Below are 24,393 nucleotides of genomic sequence, written 5' to 3' on the forward strand. Positions count from 1 at the left end.
TTTTTTCAATTAAATTGTAATCCGAAATTAATAACAAAAGTGACACATTTACGTTGTGAAAATAGCTAATTATTAATGTGGTTTGAAGGCGGGAAATGCAACCGTCATCATTAATTCAAATACAAGCTCGTGCGAAGTTTTACAAGTATTGTCATTCCAAGATGGCCGCTTGCGGCCAAGGAAGGCTTAAGCACCTCACTCTGTCCCTTAAAGTACTTTGGGGACAACACTTCCATAACTCTTTCCAAGGTTGCGTGTGGGGAAATTTGCTGGGGATAGGGGATACAGTACAGCCTTTTGGAATAGCACGTACATGACTTCACATAACCGGGTCTATAATGTAATATTAAGTTTTTTCCTAAACCACCCCATTTAGGAAAAATGCATGGATCAACTTTGCCTTTGTAATTTAAGAGTAGGGACGGCTCTGACTGTATCGTATTGCAATTTCAATTATTTTGCACTTCATACTCCCGATCAGGTTAGGGTGGTCAACTTTCCATTAACACTTCACTTATACATGCCAGTATGAAGACACATTGCCCCATTGCGAGTTTGCGCTATTGGCATTGTAACTGACAATGCCTCTTTATTATGTTTTGTTTTTTAAAACAAATAAAAGGCATTGTCATTTACAATGCTAATAGCTTAATCTCTTGCAAATGCGAGACCTATTGCATTGCAAATGCTTGTTAATTCTCATTTTAACTATAAGGCAAGTGTTGCACCTTTTATGTGAGTGGGTACAGGTGACAGTTTTTGGAAATAATGCCACCTGTGTGTGCTTTCTTAAAGGTTGAACACGCAAAATATTTTCAAGAGAGCAAGAAAGACTGGCCCTTTGTACTTGTTAAAGTATTTTGATAAAGATGTGTTTGTGGTGAACAGTTGCTCCTCTGTGAGGGAGGAGTAGAAGAGGTAAAACCATTCTGCTGTTGGGCTGTGTTGGGTAAATCACACTGCAGCTGGGTCGGTATCTATAGAAAAGGTAGTTCTCAGACGCTGTTACTGGAGATGTGCACTCGTGTGCCCGGCTCTTTACCTTGCTAATGGCGGCTGATCCTCCGCGGCTTCTTGCTGGGTGCTTTGCAGGCTCGGAAGGCGGCCGTGTCTCGCAGCTGCTGCCCTTTGTACTGAGCGGGGGTGGCGCAGGCGGCATCCGGGCGCGCGCGGCTGGACTCCAACCACCTGCAAGAGACAGAGGGGGTTAAGCAAGTTCGGATTGGTAAGGCGGGAACTCGGGCAATGGCCGAGGGGCTGGTATCGAAGTTCTAGCTATGGGCTGCTCCTTCGGCAGCCTGGGGGGAAGATTTGGGCTGTATCTGGTGTGTTAAGATGTCGCCAGCATCCCAGTGGGGCCGTGAGTGGCCTTTCTGGAGGCAGATGGGCGTCCAGTACCTCCCTTTTGTAAGTGGGCAGATGTGTCACTCCCTTTCTCTCGCTGGGGTGGCCAATTAATGTGTACATACTGAGCCGGGGCAGGGGGCCTGAGCTGAAGTGTCCTCACTTGTTTTCAGGTGCTTATAAAACTCCCCCGAAGCAGTGTTTTGAGGAAAGGCAATATGCAAATGTGGGCCACTTTTTTTTTTAATTTGCCAGGGTCGATTTCTAATCCCAATCCAACCCTGGGGATAAGGGTGGTGTTGTGGGGATCCGAGGCCGCTGACAGCAGAGCGCAGGACCCTGTCCACACCCCTCAGACAGCGGGAAGTACTGACTGCTGTGTAGCCGTGAGCAGAGACGGGACTGAAGCACTGACTCGGCATCTCTCTTGGGGTGCAGCTGAGAGTACGTACTCAGTCTCTGCCTTCTACGGTGGTATATCATGCAGGATTAGGGGCTCTTGGCTGTGCTGTGGTGGGCTGGTGTGCAGTAAAGAGTGTCCGCCTCTCTAGTGTAGTGTTAAGACTCAGTGCAAGTTTATTTGAAGACATTGTGTCTCTTACCTGCGCAGTGATGTCAGCTGACAGGTGCAGTGCCAAGGGTTGTTGGCCAGGGTCAGGTTTTCCAGGGTGCCATACGGGAAGTTTTTCGGCAGGTTGCTCAGCCTGTTGTTCTCTATGTGGGCAGATTTCAAGGTCGTGACCCCCGTGAAGGCTTTATCGGAAATCTGAAATAGAAGTGAATCCCTCGTCATTTGAGTCAGTGAGTCCACATTTATCCGTTTCACACACCTATCTGTCTGTGGTCTTTGTGGAGGGAATTTCAAGGCCTTGCTTTTATGCTTAATCGCAAAGACACTAAGGGGCCCATTATGACTGACCTGGATTTTTCAGGTGGTAGTACCATATTACTAGTGTTACCGTCACTGGGGGCCCTAGTATCTATGGGGCTGATATTACCAGTGATTACAAGTGGAGCCCCGAGGTTCCCCGGATAAATTAAGAATTACTAAATGAATTTTGATTCTGGGTCTGATTCTCTCAGTAATTCCTCCTTTTTTCTGTTCCAATTGAGCAATCGCAGATCTGCAGTGTTCCCACAGGTCTGACAGGGGCGGCTCCTCCATAAGGGCAGAGGGGCATCACCCTACTGCTTTCTCGCAGTGCGAGAAGCAGAAACATAAAATGGTAAAACTACCATTTTATGTTTCTTCTTCTTGCACCGTGAGAAAGCAGAAGTGACTGGTCGGGGGCGGGCGGGTGGGCAGTCCTGCTCGAGGGCAGAGGGGGAGTGGCTTGCCCACTGTTGCGGGCCCTGACTATTTCTTCAGCCCTCTGGGCCAACCAAACAGTCATGCGCACTCTCCCTTTTTCTCTATGTAGGCAGCATACATAAAGAAAATTGTCTCCCTACAGGTCCCCGGCTGGGCGCTGTCTGCACCAACCACAACACTGACATTGCAGCGTTCTGATTGGCTTAGGGGAGGGGAAGGGAGGCTGCCTCTAGAAAACACAGAGGAGCTGAAGCGGCAGCGCACGGAAGGGAAGTTTTTTTCAATTTTAATTACCATTTTTTGTAAATAGATGTATGCCGGTTTTATTATAGTTTATTCTGTAAAATACTTATTGATAAATACTATTGTAGAAAGAACTTGGGAGATATTAATGTACGGTTCCTCATTAATACTCGTCATAGTCTATGCTAATCCATGTTTAAAAATGTCACGGGCCGACGCTGGAAATCATTCGGTAACTGTTTAACTGTAATCTTATTTTGGAAACACCTTATGTTGAGAGAATTACTTGCTTGTATTATTCAGTGGTGGTTTGCTGTACATACCAGGCCTGCTTCCCTGATGCCAGCAGTGGTTGGTGGCTACTACTGCAGTGGCGGCCGGTGACATTTGGAAGTGGTAGGGCGTAAAAGTTGTTGATGAGTGTTGTGTTGCGGGAATTTTGAAAATTAAGTGGGAAAATAGTGCATTTGAAAGTACATTTGATGAAGCAAGATGGTATAAAGCAATTGTGACAGTGTAGATTTGGAATATTGAACTATAAAAAATACTCTATATTTACAATTAAAATTGCTTAATTACTGATCGTAATGGCAGGTTACAAACAACATTACAGCAACAACAGAATATTCAAGACATCGGCGACAGCAAGTGCGAATAATAACAAACTTTAGGAGAACAAGAGAGCCATATAAACCACGAGAGGGATCATTTGGCAGTTCTGTTGAGGAGGTTGCACTTAATGACACGCAATGATGGCGAGAGCGGAGACATGCTGTGGTGATGGAGGGATTATGCCCCTGTAGTATATGGATTAGGAATATGATTGTATTCTTGGTTTGTTGCGCCACTTCGGGAGCATGGAACAAAAATATTAGGGGGCTTTAGAGAATCCCTCAAATCTGGAGGTCAGCTCACCCCAATTTATGGACGGTGGTTGTTTCCGGAGTCTTCTGGCTTGCTCACTCTTGAGGGCTGAGCTTTCAGATTCAGACAGAGGAGGACGTATCGCCAGTGAACACCTATCATCGCCGAAGAGGCCCTGGGCCCAAAGAAAGGACACATGTCCAGTCCGCCTATTGTTTCTCTATAGGCCCTGCTGCAGCTTGCCTTGTCTGAATGTGTGTTTGTTTGTGAAGCAGCCCACTGTCTTTTGCATCACAAACAAACACACATTTTGACTGGCACTCTGTTTCTGAGGCACACCAGCACCCGGCTGGATTCACACAACACACATAGGATTAAACAGCTTGAAAGCGAGTGTATGAGCAGTAAGAGCTGGGGCAGTGGACCAACAGGGGACAGTAGCAAATGGGAAACACTGCGCCATGTGGGAGACAGTAAATGGATTCACCAGGGCAAGAGGGGCCAGCACTCACTAATGTGCCAACATAACTCACTGCGTGAATCTGGAAATAGCGTAACACAGAGAATCTCCGTGTTAATCTGGGCCATGCAGTCTAAATTAGGGGCTGTTTTAACTGGGGGTGCCTCGTCAACCACAGCAGAGGACCATAGATTCCCACACATTTTAAAAGGATTAAGGAATTAACGGAAACCAGGGCTGGGGAGGGGGGCCTGGATATTTCATTTTTAAGCACGGGCGCGTCGACACGAAAAAGCTCAGGGCTAATGACAAGTCTCGCAATAGCTGCTGGAACTACACACTGATACAATTGCTCCTGAAGCGTTATGTACGTCAGTGAAAGTACATCGTACATAGGGCCTAATAACCCCTCACTTATATCACAACATTACTTTTCCCGACACTATCTGGGCCTGAATTTGAAACCACCAAATACATTTCTCTGCTCCTCGTCCGCATAGAGAGATGTGATTTCATGAGATGGCATAATCGATCCAAGGGTCATTTGATGTAACTTCAGGTGTATTCTTGTTCTTGGTGTCTCCCTGTGCGAGTCACGTACATTCTCGCGTTCGATAGGCTACGAGTGTTTCATAATATGTGGCATTCTGTCATAAAAATAGCAAGTAACTGACATTTATATGAGCAATGGGAAGTGGAAGTAAAAAGAAATATTTCCTCTAAACAGCGGCGGCCGACATGCTCGAGAGGAGGTAGCGGGGGGAACATAACAAACAATTAAAATAAAACATTAAACCTACCTGAGTGAGTGCGGGGGTACCGCACCGCCTCCACTCCAGGCCGGTCACTGGTGAGTCCTCGTGTTCCTGCTGCAGGAAGCAGGCAGCTTCCTGCTTCCCTCTCCTACGCAACGCACTACGCACACCAATCAAAACGCTGGTAGGCGCAGCAGGCGAGCACCCCAGCCGGGACATTTTCTCTGTATAGAGAAAAAGGGAGAGTGGGCGGTCCCGCTCGAGGGCAGGGGGGGAGTGGCTTACCCACTGTTGTGGGTACTGACTGTTTGGTCGGCTCCAGGACCGACCAGACAGTCAGTACCCACAACAGTGGGCAAGCCACTCCCCCCCCTGCCCTCGAGCAGGACCGCCCACCCTCCCGCCCCCAACCAAGCACAGAGGCACTTCTGCTTTCTCGCTATGCGAGAAGGCAGAAACATAAATGGTCGTTTTTACCATTTATGTTTCTGCCTTCTCGCACCGCGAGAAAGCAGTAGGGCGACGCCCCAACGCCCTAATGGGGGAGCCGCCACTGTACTACTGGTCTTTCTCATTAGAAAGGAAAGTGAGGGAATGGCGTGGCTCGTCAGCACTATGTCTTGGTTATTTTGGTAAGGTGTGATTGTCTGGTTGAAAATGAAAAAATCTTATTCGCATGTTCACACCATGCTTGTGGGAGGCTGCTAGGTAGAACTCGCCGCCTTGAACTGACATTTCATGAAGTATGTGTATGGCACAGCCTCGAGCTTCATGTGATCGAGAGATTGTTACTGCAGTATATTATTTGTGTAATCGTTTTTAACATGTACCGTGGCAGCCCCACCCAACCCCTTGCACGTGAGTTGTATGTAGTGTCACGGCTTAGATGAAGGGGATAATCTGTACTTACTGGCTGAGACAAGGTGTCATTTTTTTATTGCTTTAATAATGAAATTTACTGCAGGTGCAGCCCGTGCCATTTAAGCAAAGAAAAATAAATTAGATTGACTTTGACTGCCAGATGAGTGTAAAACATATCTATGTGTTTTAGGGGGCATGCTGCTCTGGAGGGGGGGGGTCGAAGGGGGGCTGTGTGTTGGATCACAGACTTCATGGCATGTTCAGACTGCTCACATGCCATTTAACTCTATCTGGATGGTTGTTAGATTTTCCTGTCGTTGCTGGGAACAATAAGCAACAATTGCTCTATTGCCAATATCATTTTCGTTCAGGATGCTGAACTGTAACCAGTTAATCAATGAAAGGTTAACAACTTTGAAGGTTACAAAATGTAAATGGGAAGGCAAAAATTACTATTAGATGGCCCGAGACACAATACGTTTCTAAAATGTTTTATAACCCTGCAGGACAAGCTAGCAGTTCTCCCCAGATAGCTGTCAGTAAGCTCGAAGCGCAGATATCAGTGAGTAGTATGCAACATGACATGCTCTACACTGTCCAATGAAGCTGTTAAACTGATAGAGCACGGGTTATCTGAAGACTTATGAGGAAAACTCACATAGATTAATCACAAGGCTGATATAAATGCAATGAATTAAGGGCTTTGTGCAGATGGGGAACTGACCCTTTATAAATATCAGAATCTGGGCCTCTATACATATCAGGCAGGGGCGTAACACAGGCACCTGCAAATGTGCTGTGCAGCTTGATTTGCTGCAAGCAGTGATAGAAGACAATGTCTGTATAATTTGTAAGTTATACATGTAATATATAAGATGTTGAACAGTTTTATTTCAGAAATATATGGAGCTTTTTTATGTGTTTCAGTATTCACAATAGCTTTATAAACCTTCTTGCTTTCTCAAATTTGCTTAAAAATGCACAATTTGCCAACTTCTTGTTCAAAATTTTCTCTGGAAGGAGAACACCCCTCATGACTTTTAAGCTCTCTCTCTGCACTGACTCACCGCAGGGCAGTCATCCTGAGCTTTTACGCCTCACCACTTTCAAATGTAACCAGCCGCCACTGAGATCTGATCATTCTGATAGGACCTGGGAATTAAGTGACCACTTGTAATGATGTTAAGAGGAGTCTCATGAATGCCATGGGATGTTCTTAAGTGCTTTGAAATTTACCAGATTTTAAATAATGCAAATATTACATAGAATAATGGTTATATCTAGTGCTGACTTCTGCATTGTTGTCGATCAGAAAAGTAATTTTGGATAATGTATCCCTAAGAGAACAATATTGTGTATTTTGAAATATACCTGAGACTTTTAGAAGACCTATGCTGGGGTAAAAGTCTACTCTGAGTCTCTAAATTTGCTGGGGTGCTGTCCCAATGATTAAAATATACTGGAAAAGCTCACTTTGCTTTAAAGCAATGTTTCCCAGCTATAAAGATGCCTTTAAATTCTGTATTTATCTTGTCACATTTGCTGCTCTTCAAAGACAGAGTTCAAATGTTAGGCTATGTCCTCTGGTGAATTGCTCTTTCTATTCTTGACATGGGGATTAGTATTGACAAACTCACTTTGCAGCCAGAGATAAAACAGTAAAGTGAATTATGTGACAATCTTGCTGGTGTACTGGGTGTGTGAAGGGAAAGGCTGTAGGATCAAATTTTTTGAAACACACAACAACATGTAAATAATTGTAAATGACCTGTACACGTTCAGCACTTAGGAAAACAAAAATGAAGCGCATTTTCTAGTAATTGTGAAGTGTAATGTTAAGAGATTTTATTAGGATAAAAATAAATCAACTCTACATTGTGATGCACAAATTATAAATATTCACTAAAACCCGATTTCCACACATTCTCATGTGTGTGCAATATAGTTTTAATAGTAAAATTGTATATCTGTGCAAATTTAGTTGCCATTTCAATGGAAAATGTGCTGTTCTTAAATGACAATGCGCCACCACACAATGCTTTAGTTACATAAAAAAATTGCCCACCTCTTGTTTATTAAAGATGGGTATGTTGCTAAAGTTTGAAGTTCTAAAAATTGGGTCATGGTTCTAAAACTTTTGGGAAACACTAAGATCCGAGCCACACCCTTGGGTTGGTTCTGGATCGGCTCTCCCAGCTAATGTGTTGGTTCGCCCATCTCTACATTGGTTCCCTCCGCTCCCCTTCGTGTGCCTTGTCACTGATCGCTCCCTCTCTAGCCTTCCTCTAGTTTGTTGTTCTTTTTTTGTTGCAATTTTTATATAGGGCAAACTCGACCCAAAGTTATTGGAGCATTTTACATGAGCACAAGTTACATTACACGAGGATACATTAATTTTTTTGTGGGCACGGGAGCATTAAGTGATTTTCCCAGCATCACAGGATGTTGAGCCAATGCCAAGACTCGAGCCTGGTTCCCCAGTTCCAAAGTCGGCAGCTATGGGTGTTACGCACCATCATCTCCCCATTCCTTTGCTATTTTCCCCTCTCTGACACTTGCACTACTACTTTCCTAAGCTCCTTCTCCCCCCATGTTTTCTTTTTCTTATTTCCCTTCTCTCCTTGCACCCTGACTAGCTCTCTTAGCCCTCCATCATTCCCTAGCCTCTCCTATCTACCCTCATTTCCCGCCTCTTCCCCTCTCATCCCGGCCTCTCCTCTGCTACATCACCAGAGCTTCCTTTATACTGGGAATGTTCCTATGAATACAGGCGATGTAACACAGACGTCTTCTTCAGGTGGTTAATTTTAGCAGTAGCTCTCTGAAGAGGTCTCTCTTTTCTACCGGCCCTCCTCTTGCTCAGTGTCCAAAGGAAACGTTTTCTGGCTTCAGCCGAGGGCTCGCTCTCAGGCGGTCCTCTGTTCGGTGTTTGTGTATCTGCATTTCCCCCTCAAGCAGATCTCAGTCCTGGCTGCAGTCTGAAGCAGCGGTTATTTTTAGCTACTCTTGCTGGGGTTCAGCCACTCGCACACCAGTGTTTCCCTTTCAATATCCGAGAGAGCACCACGAGGGTGAAATCCTTCCTCTCAGCTTCTCCTGCCACTGCCCCAGCCCCTACCCCTACTGCCTTCTTTTACTTTGGGCTCCAAACTTCCTTGTGTTTATATTCCTTTACTTTGTGTACTTTCTATTTTTCTGCCTCATTTTCGTTCACTCCTATTCTGTTGTTTACCGGTTTGGTCTGTTGCTCCTCTCTCACCTCTTATGTATGGGAAGACACTCCTCTTCTGATGGGTTCTGGAACATTGGTATATAGGCCTATCTGCAAGGGCCTCTTATCTTGATTTACCATGTCTTCATCTACCAAATCTGAGATGCCCCTGACTCCATGTGGGGACTCTGGACACCGTGCCAGGGGTTTTATTTTCCTTATCCCATAATTTTCTTAACCTCTTCAGTGCCCATGACGAGATAGTCTCGTCATGGAGCACGGTCGCGCTGTGCCCATGACGAGACTATCTCGTCATGAACCCCGCCCACTAATAAAACGCCCGGCACAGGAGGGGGAAAGGGCGTGGCACAGAAGGGGTTAAGGTCCAAAAGTTACCTGTAAGAATATTTAATAAACTACATACATGCCAACATTTTAGAAGAGGAAAGTGGAAGATTTATAAAAAATAATATGGAAAATGCATTTCCTTCATTGACTTCTATTAAAGCAGAGGTAATTGCAGGCAGGAGCCAGCCAAAAGAAATCAATTTTTAGCTTACAAATCAGGAGTCCCCCATCTAAATCGGGGCTAATTACATGTATATAACTATAAAGGTATATTTATTCAGATTTGTCACAAGTACCCCAGGGCGTGAGGGTGAGTTGATTCCTCACCCCCACACTTCTAGTGTTATAGATACTGTACGACCCATAAACTCTGAAGCCAATAGGAATTACTAGAGAAATCAGTAATTCTGGGTCCGATTCCTAGTAGTTCCTCATTTTTGCCTGCAGTTTTCCCTGAAAATGTCAACGGCTGGAATATCTGTGGTGAAGATGACAGGTCTGAGGTATCATTGTTGACTTCTTGATTCTGAGGGGGCTGGTAGCATGGTTACTAGACCCAATCTGAAATTACAGGCCTCATACAGTAGTTTGCTAAATACTGAGCTCAAATTTCTATTTAGGTGCATCAGTTTCCCTTAGCAGTGCCTGCGACTCATTATTCTTGTGCAGCAGCATGTGCTTGAGCAGGGCAATAATGTTACCAAGTCAGAGATCTGTCTGATTAAAACTAAACATAACTAATAATTGAAAACAAATCTTTGTAAATATACATAGAAACCCTGCCAATTAATAATTATATCGTGTGGCAGATTTCCTATCATCCATTTACACAGGAAGTGACATCACTGCATTTGCCATCATCCATCTGCACAGGAAGTGACATTCAAACCAGTCTTTAAAAGAAGAAGCCAAGCAAGAGGACTTCATTCATCATTATTTATCTGCACACCGCGTACCATCCCTTGCGCTCCTACCCCCTCCAAGGACCTACCTAATGACGACAGCACAGATATGCATGGGACACACCGCTGGCTTGCCAAAGCCCGTCTGTGCCTGGACTGGCCCCCAACCACCATTATGCTGCCATAGCCCCTGCCTGGTCTGCTGACTCCTGCACCACACAACATGGAGGGAGCGTTCACATGCACCTCCTGCAAGTTCTTATGCACTATCCCACACCCTACACCCACCACTCCCACACCAGCATTACTTAGCACCCCATTCACTCTCACTCAGAGAGACCAACCACCACCCACACAACACGCCACACTCTAATGCATGCTCATCAACACCCGTTTGCTCACCAAACATTCCACTGAAAGGTTGGACCTACTGCACAGCCACGCTCTAGACCTGGTCTGCTTCACAGAAACATGGCTAAATCCAGCCTTTGCACTGTGCATTGCTACAGCCACCCTTGCTGGCTACAATATCGCCAGGCAAGACTGTCATCACAGCCAAAAGGAGGAGTTGCAGTCATATTCAAAGACACCATAAGTTGTACAACCTACATGGACACCCCCACAAGCCACATGGAACACGTCACATGCAAGATACACATCACAGCCAACTTCTCCCTAGGTGAAACTCTTGCATATCAACCACCAAAACCCCACACCAATTTCACCAGCAATTTCAAGGGCTTTGTTGCATCCCTTATCATTGCCAGCACCTTCCTCCTACTCGGAGACCTTAACTTTCACATAGAAACCGTAGTGACCACCTACTCTTACAGAAACTGATTACCTGACCACCTTAGCAACTGCTCCTCAATATCACACAGTTTGGATTCAGGCTCACCTACAGTACAGAAACAGGACTGATCACTGCTGCAGATGACATCTGCATGATCCTTGATGGAGGAGACACGTCAGCCCTCATTCTCCTGAACCTCTCTGTAGAATTTGACACTGTCTCACACCTCATCGATACCAATCCTGTTCTGGCACCTGGTGATGAAGGACCCACTTTCCACTGGATCTGCTCTTTAACGGATAGATCACGAGCTGTCAGCCTGGCATCTTGCTGCTCCGAATCTCGCAGACTCATGTGCACTGTGACTCGGGGTTCATCACTCAACCCCACCCTCCCCAACACATACATGACCCCTGTGGCTAACGTCATCCATGCACATAACATCAACATCTTCTTCTACTGAGATGACATGCAGCTCATGCTCTCCCTCTCTGACACAACGCCCCAATACAAGAAACAAATTCACCAACTGCACAACCAAAGTCGCTAACTGGATGAAAGCCAACTGTCTCAAGCTCCACACCTAAAAACAGAAGTAGTGATCTTTTGCAACAACACCTCACCACAGGACTCCAGCTGGTGGCCATTGAACTCAGATCCACACCTATACCCAGCAAACTAAGAACCTAAGAATCATCATTGACAGCAAACAGGACACGACTGCATAAGTCTCCGCCACCACTGCATCCTGCTTCCACACCCTGCCGATGCTGAGGGAGAGCTTCATGTGACTCCCAAACAACACCAGGAAAACTGCCACTCACGCCCATGCCACCAGCAAGTTGGACTACGGGAACTCGCTCTACGCAAGGTTCACCAGGCAGATCACTAACAGACTGCAAGCCATCATGAAATTTGCAGCCAGTCTCGTCCACAACCTCCCAACCTCCCTCATCCACTCATGACATCACACCTCAGGGAGCTCCACTGGTTAACAATACACAAACAAGCTAATTTTAAACTCCTCACATACATTCAAGGCACTATGCAACTGAGCGCCCACCTACCTGAAAGGTCACATCTCCTTCCATCAACCACCTAGACACCTCCGCTCTGCTGGACTCCTACTCGCACACTTCCCACACGTACACAGAGCTAGATCAGGAGGATGATCATTCTCTTACTTTGCTCCTAAAGCATGGAATGACCTCTCTCTCCTCATCACAGCCTCCCCTGTTCTTGAATTCCGTTAGAAGCAGAAGACATATATGTTCAGTTAATCAACAGACCATAAGCAAGGCTAGGCACTCACACCTGCTCAGCCCCAGGACACCCTTGTGGGTTATAGTGTACTTTAGCAGTACATTTAACATAACGTACACCAGTGGCGTAGCAAGGGGGGGTGGGTGTTGGTTTGCCCCAGGTGGGAGGAGATTTAGGGGCGATTTTACTTGTGGCCATCACGGAATGGCAGCAAAAGCTGGAATCGCCAGCACCTCCCAAACCCCAGCCCGCCAAAAGCAGGGGCCGTCACGGGCGGCGTAAGGCCAAGCTACGCCACTGACAGACACACAGACACCTCCACCCTCCTCGGTGCTTCACCCCTCTCCTCTTCCTCAGTTGGATCATTTTATCTGGCTGTTAGAAGGTGGTTCTGACACTATGGGCCGCCCAGATTTTTCGCTTTTTGAGCACCTAATTGTTGAGCTTTTACTGTGGGGGAGCCTCATAAGTTGGGACTCACCCACCGTGAACTCAGGATGTAAGAGACTGCATGGGGATTTTACTGGTGTTCCCCTGGCTTGACCAGGCCACTGCGCAGCAGCTGGAGTAAGGGACACCGGGCTGGTTACATTCAGACACGTGTGTACATGGAATAGGCTTTATAGGCTGGAAAGAAACATGCCAGGGAAATTCAGTGTGTTTTATGTGTTTTCACTTCATTATTCCCCTAAGGGAATGTGGGGCCCATGGCTAGATTAACTTCCGTTAGGCCTACAGATTCCAGACACGCACTTAAGTCCAATGTAGCGAATGTGAAAATAAGTATTCTGCAGATTCCAAAGTCATATTTGTACTGCTTTTGGGTCATCCAGAACTGTCATATTTCTCTGAGCCAGCCATGACCAGACCCAGACTGACGGCTGACCGCAGCTGGATGGATTGATAACCTTTCTTCCACAAGCGAGGGCCTCCTCTCCACAAAGAGAAGATGGGTGGGGCTACAGGCCAATCCATCAACTGCTGTCGCTGGGTGCCAGGCACCAGGCTGCACCAAGGAGGGAAGGCAGCTTGGGGGGAAGGTGCTTCCGAGACATGTGGCAGAAACCCTGGACGACGCCATTTTGAACAAGCTCAGAGGCTGGACAAGGAGGGAGCAGGGGCAGGGACGTGATGTGTGGCTGTTTGATAGGACCAACAGAGACTTCCTGCCAGCCCCCTACTCAACTTTTAAAAAGTGCTTGCACAGGAAGAGAAGCTCTCTGGGGTGTGGTCTGCTGAGGGTAAAGGTGCTGGAGCCTGGCGCAATGGGCAGTTGGAAGGAGAGACCCCCGACTGCCCCCAGGACCCTATCAGCACCAGAAGAAGAGCCCAGGACTGGTGCACAGAAGCAGGGGCCTCTGCGCAGGGAGAGAGGCCCAAAAGGAGAGCCTAACGAAAGGCTGGCGCAGGGAGCCAGTGAAGACAGCACACTGCTGAATCTACCATCTCAGAAACCCAGAGGGCAGAGGAGAGTGTTCCCAGTGGCTGGGGCTGGTAAAGAGGAGCATGAAGCGCCCCATAATGACTCGCCAGGCATTTGGAAATCTGCCGTTTTGGTGCTTTGTGGCCCCCAGAGGAGGGGGTCACCCTCATGTGTGAAAAGGGGTGCAGGGGGGCTGCAGGAGCACCGCAGTCTCCCCCAGCATAAAGAAGAACAGTCCACCCCTAAGTTTCACGGGGCATCTCAAAGAATAACCCCTCAGGGGCTCAGCCATCCTTTAACACCTTCTAGGCTGGAACTTATGTTCTACAGCTGAGGGTGTACTATGAAGTGCATCATGGAGTGAAGGGCTGAGTTGGGGATGTCTAGAGAAGGGCATCCCCTGGAGGTTAAGTGGTGTAATTGCACCGAAATGCATTTACTATTGGTTATTTCTTTTTAGGTGGACTGAAAGTCACATGTGTAAAGTGAAGTACCTGTGTAAGGTGATGTTAAGCAAAATGTAGTTATGTTGCTGGACCTTCCTGCTAGGGGGTCTGGCTGTATTTACGTAATTATTTAAACAAAAGGGGGGGAAACAAGTGGGCTTTTTAAGGTCCAACATACATGCCCATATCGAGATAGAACAAGAGGGTATGAAGTTCCTTATGAGAGTCTTAAGCGGGGAGAGCCAGGTTAACTAATACTATGGGGGTCGTCCAACTAGTGTTACAAAGTGAGAGGGGAATTCCTCTGTTGGGAACTAGGGCCCTCACACACCCAGCCAGCTAGGTGTCATGCTTCATCATTGGGCCTGCTCCTCGTCGGGTCGGCGCTGCAATACCCGATGGGCACCCAATGTGGGGCTCTTTGGCGGAGATCTTTTGTTCCACGCCGTATTTACGTAATCCCATGCTTTTACCTGTGATTCCTTTTAAAGTGAAGAGGCGCACTGCAGGAGAAGTGTAGTTGCCAGGAGTACTTCCTTTGAAGGGACTGTAAGTCACATGTGTAAGGAGATGTCATAAGCCAAGTGGGGTTATGTTGCCAGACAGTCCTGCTAGGGTGTCTGGCTGTATATGCGCAATCCTGTGATTTCATCTAGGATGCCCTTAGGGGCTGTAATTGCAATGCATTCAAATGATCAACCAAGGTGATGAGTACTGTCATTCTAAAGTGTGCGTAAACATGGATTCTTGCTGCTGCGCTTAGGTGAAGACCCCAGACTGCTAGCCCTTAAGATATAGAGGTACATACTTTATGGTCAGTAGGAGATGCTCAGTCAGGGTCATGTGTCACCAAGGCAGGTTTACCCCTTTTTAATGCTTGTTGAGGTAATGGGGTCGGTCGCCACTGGGATGGTGCCAGTGCGCAGGGCCCTCGCTCCAGGTTATGTTCAACTAACTGCATTGGGGGCAAGTTGATGTGCATACATGGGAGTGGTGGTACTAGACCCCACCCCCCCTGCGGGAGGGGTGGAGATGTTATGCAATGTCACAAAGTAATTCCAACAGCTTATGTATATTTGTAAATTGGTGCATAGTATTGAGTGGTGTGTGTGTTTAATAAATGTACTCTTACTTTTATAAAGCAAAGTACAGACTGGACAATCAATTATTGAGTGTTATTTTTGTGCACCTGCAAATGGTGATTACTAGCCCACGCCACCTCCCTTGAGTAAGCCTCAGACTGCTCTGCAACGCTACCCTCTGAGAGTCAGGCACTACAATTGGGTGTTTGGTTCACAGTGAAGGACAAATGTAGTCATGTTATTTGTGCAGGCCTCACAGATGCTGCCTCGTTTTCCAACACTGGCGCACCTAGAAGTGGCGTTTTACATCCAAAACTATTCATCAACAATATCATAGCCAAGCAGGATGGCTCACAACACAGGAGCGTTTTCAAGAACGCAACTGGCGGGGGGTATTAGTGAATGCTTTGTATTTTTTCCCCGAACTGACCATTTGGTTTTGGGACTCCCAGTGTGTGCGAGTTTAACTATGAATTTGGAATTGTCTACATATGCCGATTTGTTGGTTTGATATTTGTTTTGTAATGTGTAAACTGAAAAATAAAGTCTATTAAAAAAAACTATGAATTTGGAAATAGCTGGAGTAAGATGCGTGCGTCTGACATTTAAATTGTGTTTTAGCTTGTAACATTCCATTATAGTGTTTTACCCACCTACAGCCTCGGTGTTCGAAGTGTTCAATACCTGGCGTATGTATGTATTGTTTTATCTTACGAGATTCATATTTTATTTACAGCTTCTCTTCCTTAAGAGCTGATTTATGTGAACATCGTTTCCTTTCTTTCTCAGTCTGCATGGAAGAATAGTTTTATTGCGACTGTATACTGCCGTGAATGTGCTTGCCCTAGCATTGCTGGAATGCCGGTTGTCGTAGAAACCCCCAGGCCCCATGCTCTATTGCTTCATGTAAGAATCTTCCTCTCTGGTGAGGGAGAGACATCTCGGAGTCTGTGCTGACAGTTTTAGCACACTGCAGTGACCCTCACCACAGTGCTGCAGATTGTCAGTGAATCCTGGGCTTTCTCTGCAGAGGTCTTGGAGGGGTCACAGTGTCAGAGGAGGGATAGTGCCAAACCCTGGCACGTCTCCAGATTAGTAATGGGCTGCCTCCCCGGGCCTCCAGGACCCCCACCCCGTCGCAGGTGCGGTGGAGAACACCTGGACGCTTTAGGGGTCACACGATTATAGTAATAGTATAATTTTATATAGCGCTTATTTTTTGCCACTTATAGGCTCTGCAAAAACCAGTTGTTTCTGTTACATAATTTAAAAGTACTTGGTGGGCGTAGGCCTAATTTTTTTAAAGGGGTGCCTATAATTCACCCTCAAACGAAGGTCCTTCCCTCAGATATCCCCTACTATCTGGCGCACCTTAGACAAATTTGCATAATTAAAAGGATACTGTAGACATAGTCTATAGACTTGCCCTTATCTTTACTCTACATATGGGACTTAGCTGTACACTTTCCCCTTTTCCCCTTTCATTACATTCATTGCGTGACAAGGCTGGGTGCTACACCTTACTACATTCTTTGCCATACATGTTCTCAGATTTTCTCTTGTCTTCCTTCAATTAGCTCCATTACAAGGAATTATTAAAGGCACGCAACACTATACCTTCTTGCTTTACGGGAATACCTTATATATTTTTCTGTGCCATACATGTTTTCCGCATTATACTGTCTTTTAGTAAGATGATGTACTAATACGTATATTTTATTCTAAGTACTGTAATAAATGAATTACTTTGTACCATGATATGCATCCTGTGTGACGCCAGGTCTATGCATCTGTGTACTGTACTTTGGTTATTTAAATGCCAATAAAATTTATTGAATACAAAAAAATTACTAAATGACTTTAGAATGGTAAGTGGCTGAGTTATCCCATTTAGATTTAAATTCGTGACCGGCAGGTTATGTTGGATATCAGCAGCGGGCACATAATTCACTGCTTATACTTGCTGGCCTAAATGACTCCTTATTTGCTGCTGAGGATAGATGATGCACCTGGGTACTGTGCCAGGCCATCAGAAATTTGAATATTTTATGTTTCTCATCAGAAGTTTAACAACAGTATTAGCAAAACAGTTGCAAAACCGTGTTGTGAAAATGTATCATTTGATCCATTTTTTTAAAACATGCAGGAGAGAGAACACTCTTTTCTCTTAGGTCCGAGGTGAGTGTGGAATTTGCTATCTGCGCATAGCCATTTTGTAAAGTATAAAAGTTATAATACCATATTTTTTAGGACTTCTTTTATCTCCCAACCGGATCCCGCTGCACAGTTGTGGAAATGGGTCAATCACCAGCAAGGCCTGAAATCTGGAACACTCTGAGCCTCACGCAAGAATAGTGAGTGTATTCCTTTCTTGAAGAGGTTCCACTTTTTTCATTTCTGGAAGAGGCTGTCCTTCAGCTCTGGCACAGTCTTTCCTTAGTATCTGGAAGAGTGTCTTCTGCTCGGAGTCACAGGATGATCATTGCCTGACGACAGCCTCTGTAAAAGTATCCTCGTTTTATTTCAGAAGGCAGTACCTCACATGTTCAGGAAGGGGTTCTTTTCCTCACCTCTTACAGTGGTTCCATCCTCTCAGGCTTCTGGAGATGTTTGTCTTCTCAAGCTCTGGTAGAAGTTCCTTGCATCTTGGGCTTTGGAAAGGGTTCTTCTACATTGAGGATCTGAAAGTTTCCTTTCCTCTCTGGAAGTGGTTCCTCTGTTGTTGTTTTCTGCTAGAGGATCCTATCTTAGGTTTCCCTGGGAGAGGTGCCTTTCTTCTTGTCCCAGGGAAGAGGAGCCTGTCTTTTATATTCTAGAATATGTTCCTCTCCCTTTTTTTCACAGGAAGCAAATACCTTGACATCCTGTACTGGAAGATGACCTTGTAAGAAAGGTTCATTATCTTTTTACACTCTGTGGCAGGTTCTTCCTCCTTTGGTGACTAGTATGTGCTCCTCGCTAGGAGAGGTTTCACTCCCAGTAGGTTAGGAAAGAGGTTTCTCTCCTTTTGGGGGTAGATGTGCTGTGCCTCTGTTAGAGGGTTTCCTTCATCCTACGCTCTGGGAAAGGTCCTCTCTCCTCAAAGACTCTAGAAGAGGCGTCTCTCCGGTTGGACTCTGAAAGAGGCTTAATGTCTTTTAGTCCTTGAAATATGTTTGCCTACTCTTGGGCCATACAAGACATTCCTTCTCTTGTGCCCTTCTCTGATGCCTTGGAAGATACCCCCTCCTAGTCTGTTCTGCCACGGGTTCCTCGTCGTTCATGCTGTATAAGAGATTCCTTTTCTCTCGGCTCTGGAAGGGCTGTTTCTAAAGTGTGGTGTTTGGAGTGCTGTACTGCTTGGAGTGATGTCCTTCATATCATGTGTCGCCTCTTGCCTCACGGCTTGGTGTTTGGGGTACTCTTGTTCTAGGGTGTTGTGCTCCATTTCCTGTATCCCAGGAGGGCCATAGGCATGTTGTCATTGTGCTGTCCATCATACAGTGAAATTCCCCATCTCCTGCAGTCTTTGTTATGTTACTGGGCACTGAGGGTATGCTGGGGGAAAACCAGAGGGGAAAAATAGGGGGGATAAACATTGCCCTAGCTTATGTCTCCAAAGTTCATGGCAGGGCCACTGGAAATATGCGATTCTGCATCCGCAACTTTTTTCGCATAATTTCACAAAAACAAATTTGTTTCTAGGTCAAACAGATCAAAGGTTTAAAGGATCAAAGGTTACTAAAAATGTGACTATATCTTTTCGTGTCCGCTGAAAGACCCTCTGCAAAGGCTTTTCATCTTTCAGTTACTTTTTTATGTATTTGGTTGTTAAACTGGTGCTAATGAGGTGAAATTTTTGCCCAGACAGCATTACCAAATTAGAAAATAATGAAGTAATACTGCCAAACAATGTGCCGCATAATTATTCTACCCTGCCGCATAATTTGGTGTTCCCTGCCACACAATTCCAGTGGCCCAGGCTATAAGGGTGCTGCTCTTCATGCCCAGGGCAGGCCCCGAGTTGGACCTGTGTTTTCTGGCTTGCGCTGGCCCTGTCCTGCTGGCAGCACGAGGTGCCTGCCGGGCTGTCTCTGAATTTTGGTATTTTGCTGTGATCTAAAGTTCTTCCGTGCACTCAGGGCGGAACAGGAGCCTCTTTGTTGGCTGCGTGGAGCGCCCATCAATAAACACACCTCCCCTTTATGGGTTGTAAGAGAGGAGGGTGGGAGGGCGAGGGCCAAGGAAGAGGGGTAGCGAGAGGCGGTGGTGTCAGAAGGAGGCGCGAGGGCAGAGGGGAAGAAGGCCTGGAAAAGGCCGCAAGGTAGAAATACAGCTGTTTACCTGTGCTCTCCAAATGTGCTTGTGGTCTTGCTCTGTTTGTGGTGAGTGTCTCTGTGTACAAGGGTTACTGGTCTCTGCTTCCTTCCTGAGCTCATGTTTGCTTTGCTGCAGTACAGCTCAGCCTTTTAGCCATTGCATGACGCAATGTTTTTGTTGACAGTGGTCGAAGTAGTGGAAGGAACCGTGGTCTTGGTTGGAAAAAGCTCTGGTGCGCCTCTCAAGACCCCCCCCTTCAAGGTTAGGAAGGGGTGTCGGGAGTAGGCGGGGCAAGCAAGCAGCAGTGCTGTTGGTTGCAGAGCAGCACACCATTGGAAATAACTCAGTGGGTTGAGTGGAACTTTCCCTAGCACAGGCAGGGCGTGCCTCTCTTCAGCATTCCACCCAGGGACGTAGCTGCCATTGGTGCAGCAGGAGCAGTGCACCGGGGCCCAAAGTCCTAGAGGACCCATTGAATCCTGACAATTGTTGAATTTGATTTCACCTACAGCATTCAAAGGAACCGTTTTTCTTGCTTGCACGAGGACCCATGGCATCCTTGCTATGCTACTGCTCCCCCCCCCCTCCCCGCCCAGCACTACTGGCAGAACATTCCTCTCACTTGTCTCTCTTCCCATGATTGGCTGTGTCTTGTTATGTTACTCTGCTCATCACTTCTCTCCGTCAGCTTGCTTCCCTTTCCAACTTTACTTACCCCCCCCCATTTAATATCAGGTAGTGCAAATTGTACTTATTTTCTCAGCTAAAGCAGGTCTGGCTACCCAGCAATGGTGGAGGAGTTTTCTCCACCCCCTACTCTTCCCCCCCCCCCCACCCCGCTAGCAGCAGCAGCTGCAAAACTTGAAAAATAAAACGATAATAAAGCATGTTTATTGGCGTTTTATTCTTCTCCATAGAGTCCAGTCTAGGGGGCGTGGCCATGGAGATGACAGGCATGAGGGGGAGTGGTAGGTGCACATCTATCAGTGTGCATGTGAGTTTGGCCGGCCGTCTCAGGACGGCCAAACCGACATGCGCACTGCAGCTGTCTCCAACCCGAGATGCGTTGCCGGGTTGGAGACAGGAGGCACAGGCTCCCAGTGTATCTGTGAGCACAAATCCAAGCCGCTCTAGCCAATCCGGACGCTGCTCTCATGCATGAGAGCAGTGTTAGAATTGGCCGCAGGGCAGTCTGAGAGCCTGTGCCTGCAGTGGAGCCAGAAGAGCGGCGATGCGGCATACATTCACATACTTTTTGTTTTGTTCCCCCGACCCCTTTGCCCCGACACCAGCCGTGGCGGCACTGAAGGACGAAATGCCGAGTTAACCCCATTGTTATTCGAACTGCTGTTTGTCTGGCTGTGCACATTTCTCTTCCAAAGGCACGTAGCCATGTGCCTGGTCACCATCGATCACTGAATGACTATTAGAAAATTCAAGTTCAAAGGCACAAGAACCAAGATCATGTCATGGTGGAATCACAGACAGTGAAAGCTGTCCATTGAAAACATGACCAGTGGACCTTCATGGAGCCGGTCCCTTACTGGTGAACTTGGTGATGAACTTTGGAGTCCATATCGACTCCACACTCCCTTTGATGCCCCAAAACATTATAACAGCTGAGGCAGATTTCCTAGCACTGAAGCTGCTCCTTAGAATTTTACCTGCTACTCTTCTCACGGTGAAGGCAGGTTGACTCCAGTGGTTTCCCAACTGAACTTTACAAATAGTGTCCATACGCGTGTCCGAATTTCTGTAGAACAGATTGCGATGACTCCCAAATGCAACTGGCAGCCTCAGGGTCCCGTCTTTGGCAAGAGCTCGTAGGGTCATGTTCTTTCTACATGTATCATGTCTCCTCTCCCGCACTGATCTTGTGTCACCTCCCATGGTCTTGCCCATATTGATAATTGTTCTCCTTTATTGATCATGTTTGCTCTCCCATGTTAATCAACGTCTCGCCTGCATTGGGTTGCATCCTGCTCTCATTGACCATGTTATCACCCACTTTAAGACTGGCTTGATCTGATCTCATCCACATCAGTAATATCCCTTTCACTTTGATCGTCTCCTCTCCCGCATTGATCATGTCTCACCTGTATTAAATTCTCCACACCGGATCCCTTGAAGGCGGTTTGTGTGTAATTCCCTGAGCATTTGACAATCTAGGCCCCTGATTCCTCAGCAGCTTTTCCTCCACCGTCTCTGTCTTTACAGGTGATGCAAACCACGGCGCGAGGCTCAGTCGTCTCTGTTTATGCCACATCTGCTGGAATGAATTTCCTTTAGACCCTCCACTCATTGAAAACCATGTGGGCTTTTGAAGCAACTGAGGAAGCCCAACAGTCCCCCTGCTCTAACTCTGATATGTTGACAGTTGCCCAAAACAACAAGGGGACAAACTACATTCTCAGCAAAAGTGGGTTGCATTCAGCCTCCATGCTAATTTACACACACACACATGCAACCACGCCATTTAGATTCTATCCCTCCGAAGAAGATTACTTCATAATTTAACCTAATGAAAGGATTTAGCACCTGTTAGTTACTTCAGTTGTAGTCTCGTTTTATTTAGTACCGCATCTTTTCTTGGACTGCAAACCACACCACTTAATAAAGAATGCTTCTGTCTTTAACTGCCTTCACCTTACGTTTAATCACAATGTGCTGCTGTGTGTCCTGCCACCTGAGGTGTGATGAGGTGGTGGAGACAGGGTTTTGTACCAGAGAGAGTGACCGCTTCTTTAGGGGTTACCGGTCCAGGCCGCCTCTCTAGAAATTATGCATATTTTATTTACATATATATGGTCATCAATGATGACTCAGAAACACCACAAACCCACACCCTGCCAACCAAGCGCATCCTTGAGTGTGTGCTTACCATCTGCTAAGTAGTCGAGCACCTTCTGAAGAGTTTGAATCACCATAGAAATACAACAAAAGTACAAACCAACTATCGTATGTATTTTTGTTACACTGACAGTCACTTTAGTGAGGAGGTGGACACTTGCTATAGATTATGGGACTATTGGTTGTGTGATGGAATAACGCATGCCTGAACCACACTGTCTTAACCACGATCACGTCTTTACCACACAATTTCGTGGTAAAGATATGATTGGTAAAGGGACATGTGTGATAAAGATCACACTCCTGCCCCTCTGCCCTGAGCCCTAAAATTCGGTCCTCCTGCGGTCTATTCTACCCACCCCAGCCCTATAAACTTCCCGACCCCCCTATCCTGAAACTTAATACTCATCCCCACAGCCCCTAAAAACAATTCCGACCACAGCCCCCCTTCCTGAGCTCTAAAATCACCCCCACCCCCTAAAACATGGGTACTCACAAACTTTCTCTCGGGGGCCAAATTTACAGTGTGGTTTCTGGCTGAGGGCCGCACCGGTGGGGGCGGGGCCAGTGGGGGAGGGGGCGGGGCTAGAGCAAAAAAAAACTATGACCATGAGGTTGAACACAGGCCACTGCAGCGGACGCTTTCATCCACTGAGCCACCAGACCCGGTATGCACACCTATCTATCTATCTATCTATCTATCTATCTATCTATCTATCTATCTATCTATCTATCTATCTATCTATCTATCTATCTATCTATCTATCTATCTATCTATCTATCTATCTCTCACTCTGTCTCCCGCTCTCTCTATCTATCTATCTATCTATCTCCCGCCCTATCTATCTATCTATCTATCTATCTACCTATCTATCTATCTATCTATCTATCTATCTCTCACTCTGTCTCCCGCCCTATCTATCTATCTATCTATCTATCTATCTATCTATCTATCTATCTATCTATCTATCTATCTATCTATCTATCTATCTATCTATCTATCTATCTATCTATCTATCTATCTATCTATCTATCTATCTATCTATCTATCTATCTCTCACTCTGTCTCCCGCCCTCTCTATCTATCTATCTATCTATTTATCTATCTATCTATCTCTCACTCTGTCTCCCGCCCTCTCTATCTATCTATCTCTCACTCTGTCTCCCGCCCTCTCTATCTATCTATCTCTCACTCTGTCTCCCGCCCTCTCTATCTATCTATCTCTCACTCTGTCTCCCGCCCTCTCTATCTATCTATCTCTCACTCTGTCTCCCGCCCTCTCCTTCTATCTATCTATCTATCTATCTATCTATCTATCTATCTATCTATCTATCTATCTATCTATCTATCTATCTATCTATCTATCTATCTATCTATCTATCTATCTATCTATCTATCTCTCACTCTGTCTCCCGCCCTCTCTATCTATCTCTCACTCTGTCTCCCGCCCTCTCTATCTATCTATCTATCTATCTATCTCTCACTCTGTCTCCCGCCCTATTTATCTATCTATCTATCTATCTATCTATCTATCTATCTATCTATCTATCTATCTCTCACTCTGTCTCCCGCCCTCTCTATCTATCTATCTCTCACTCTGTCTCCCGCCCTCTCCATCTATCTATCTCTCACTCTGTCTCCCGCCCTCTCCTTCTATCTATCTATCTATCTATCTATCTATATATCTATCTATCTATATATATATCTATCTATCTATCTCTCACTCTGTCTCCCGCCCTCTCTATCTATCTATCTATCTATCTATCTATCTATCTCTCACTCTGTCTCCCGCCCTCTCTATCTATCTCTCTCTCCATCCATCACTCTGTTTGTCTCCCTTTCTCTCTGTCTCTCTCTCCGTCCATCACTCTGTTTGTCTCCCTTTCTCTCTGTCTCCCTCCCTGTTTGTCTCCCTCTCGCTCCCTTTGTCTCCCTC

General features: G+C 46.2%; 2 protein-coding genes across 4 annotated transcripts in view; one reads left to right on the top strand and one right to left on the bottom strand.

Moving 5' to 3' along the window:
* The window catches only part of ACSF2 (acyl-CoA synthetase family member 2), a 720,413-nt gene that overhangs the window by 541,578 nt on the left and 154,442 nt on the right, over positions 1–24,393 (top strand). The window lies entirely within an intron of this gene.
* The window catches only part of CHAD (chondroadherin), a 79,863-nt gene that overhangs the window by 46,927 nt on the left and 8,543 nt on the right, over positions 1–24,393 (bottom strand). Inside the window, exons 2-3 of the mRNA XM_085617108.1 lie at positions 1,947–2,110; positions 1,043–1,188 (exon numbers count right to left, since the gene is read on the bottom strand). Coding sequence (XP_085473234.1) covers positions 1,047–1,188; positions 1,947–2,110 — 306 coding nt within the window. The 3' untranslated portion in view covers positions 1,043–1,046. The remainder of the gene's footprint in view (positions 1–1,042; positions 1,189–1,946; positions 2,111–24,393) is intronic.

This window comes from Triturus cristatus, chromosome 7 (assembly GCF_964204655.1).
Source record: "Triturus cristatus chromosome 7, aTriCri1.1, whole genome shotgun sequence".
NCBI classification, from domain to species: domain Eukaryota; kingdom Metazoa; phylum Chordata; class Amphibia; order Caudata; family Salamandridae; genus Triturus; species Triturus cristatus.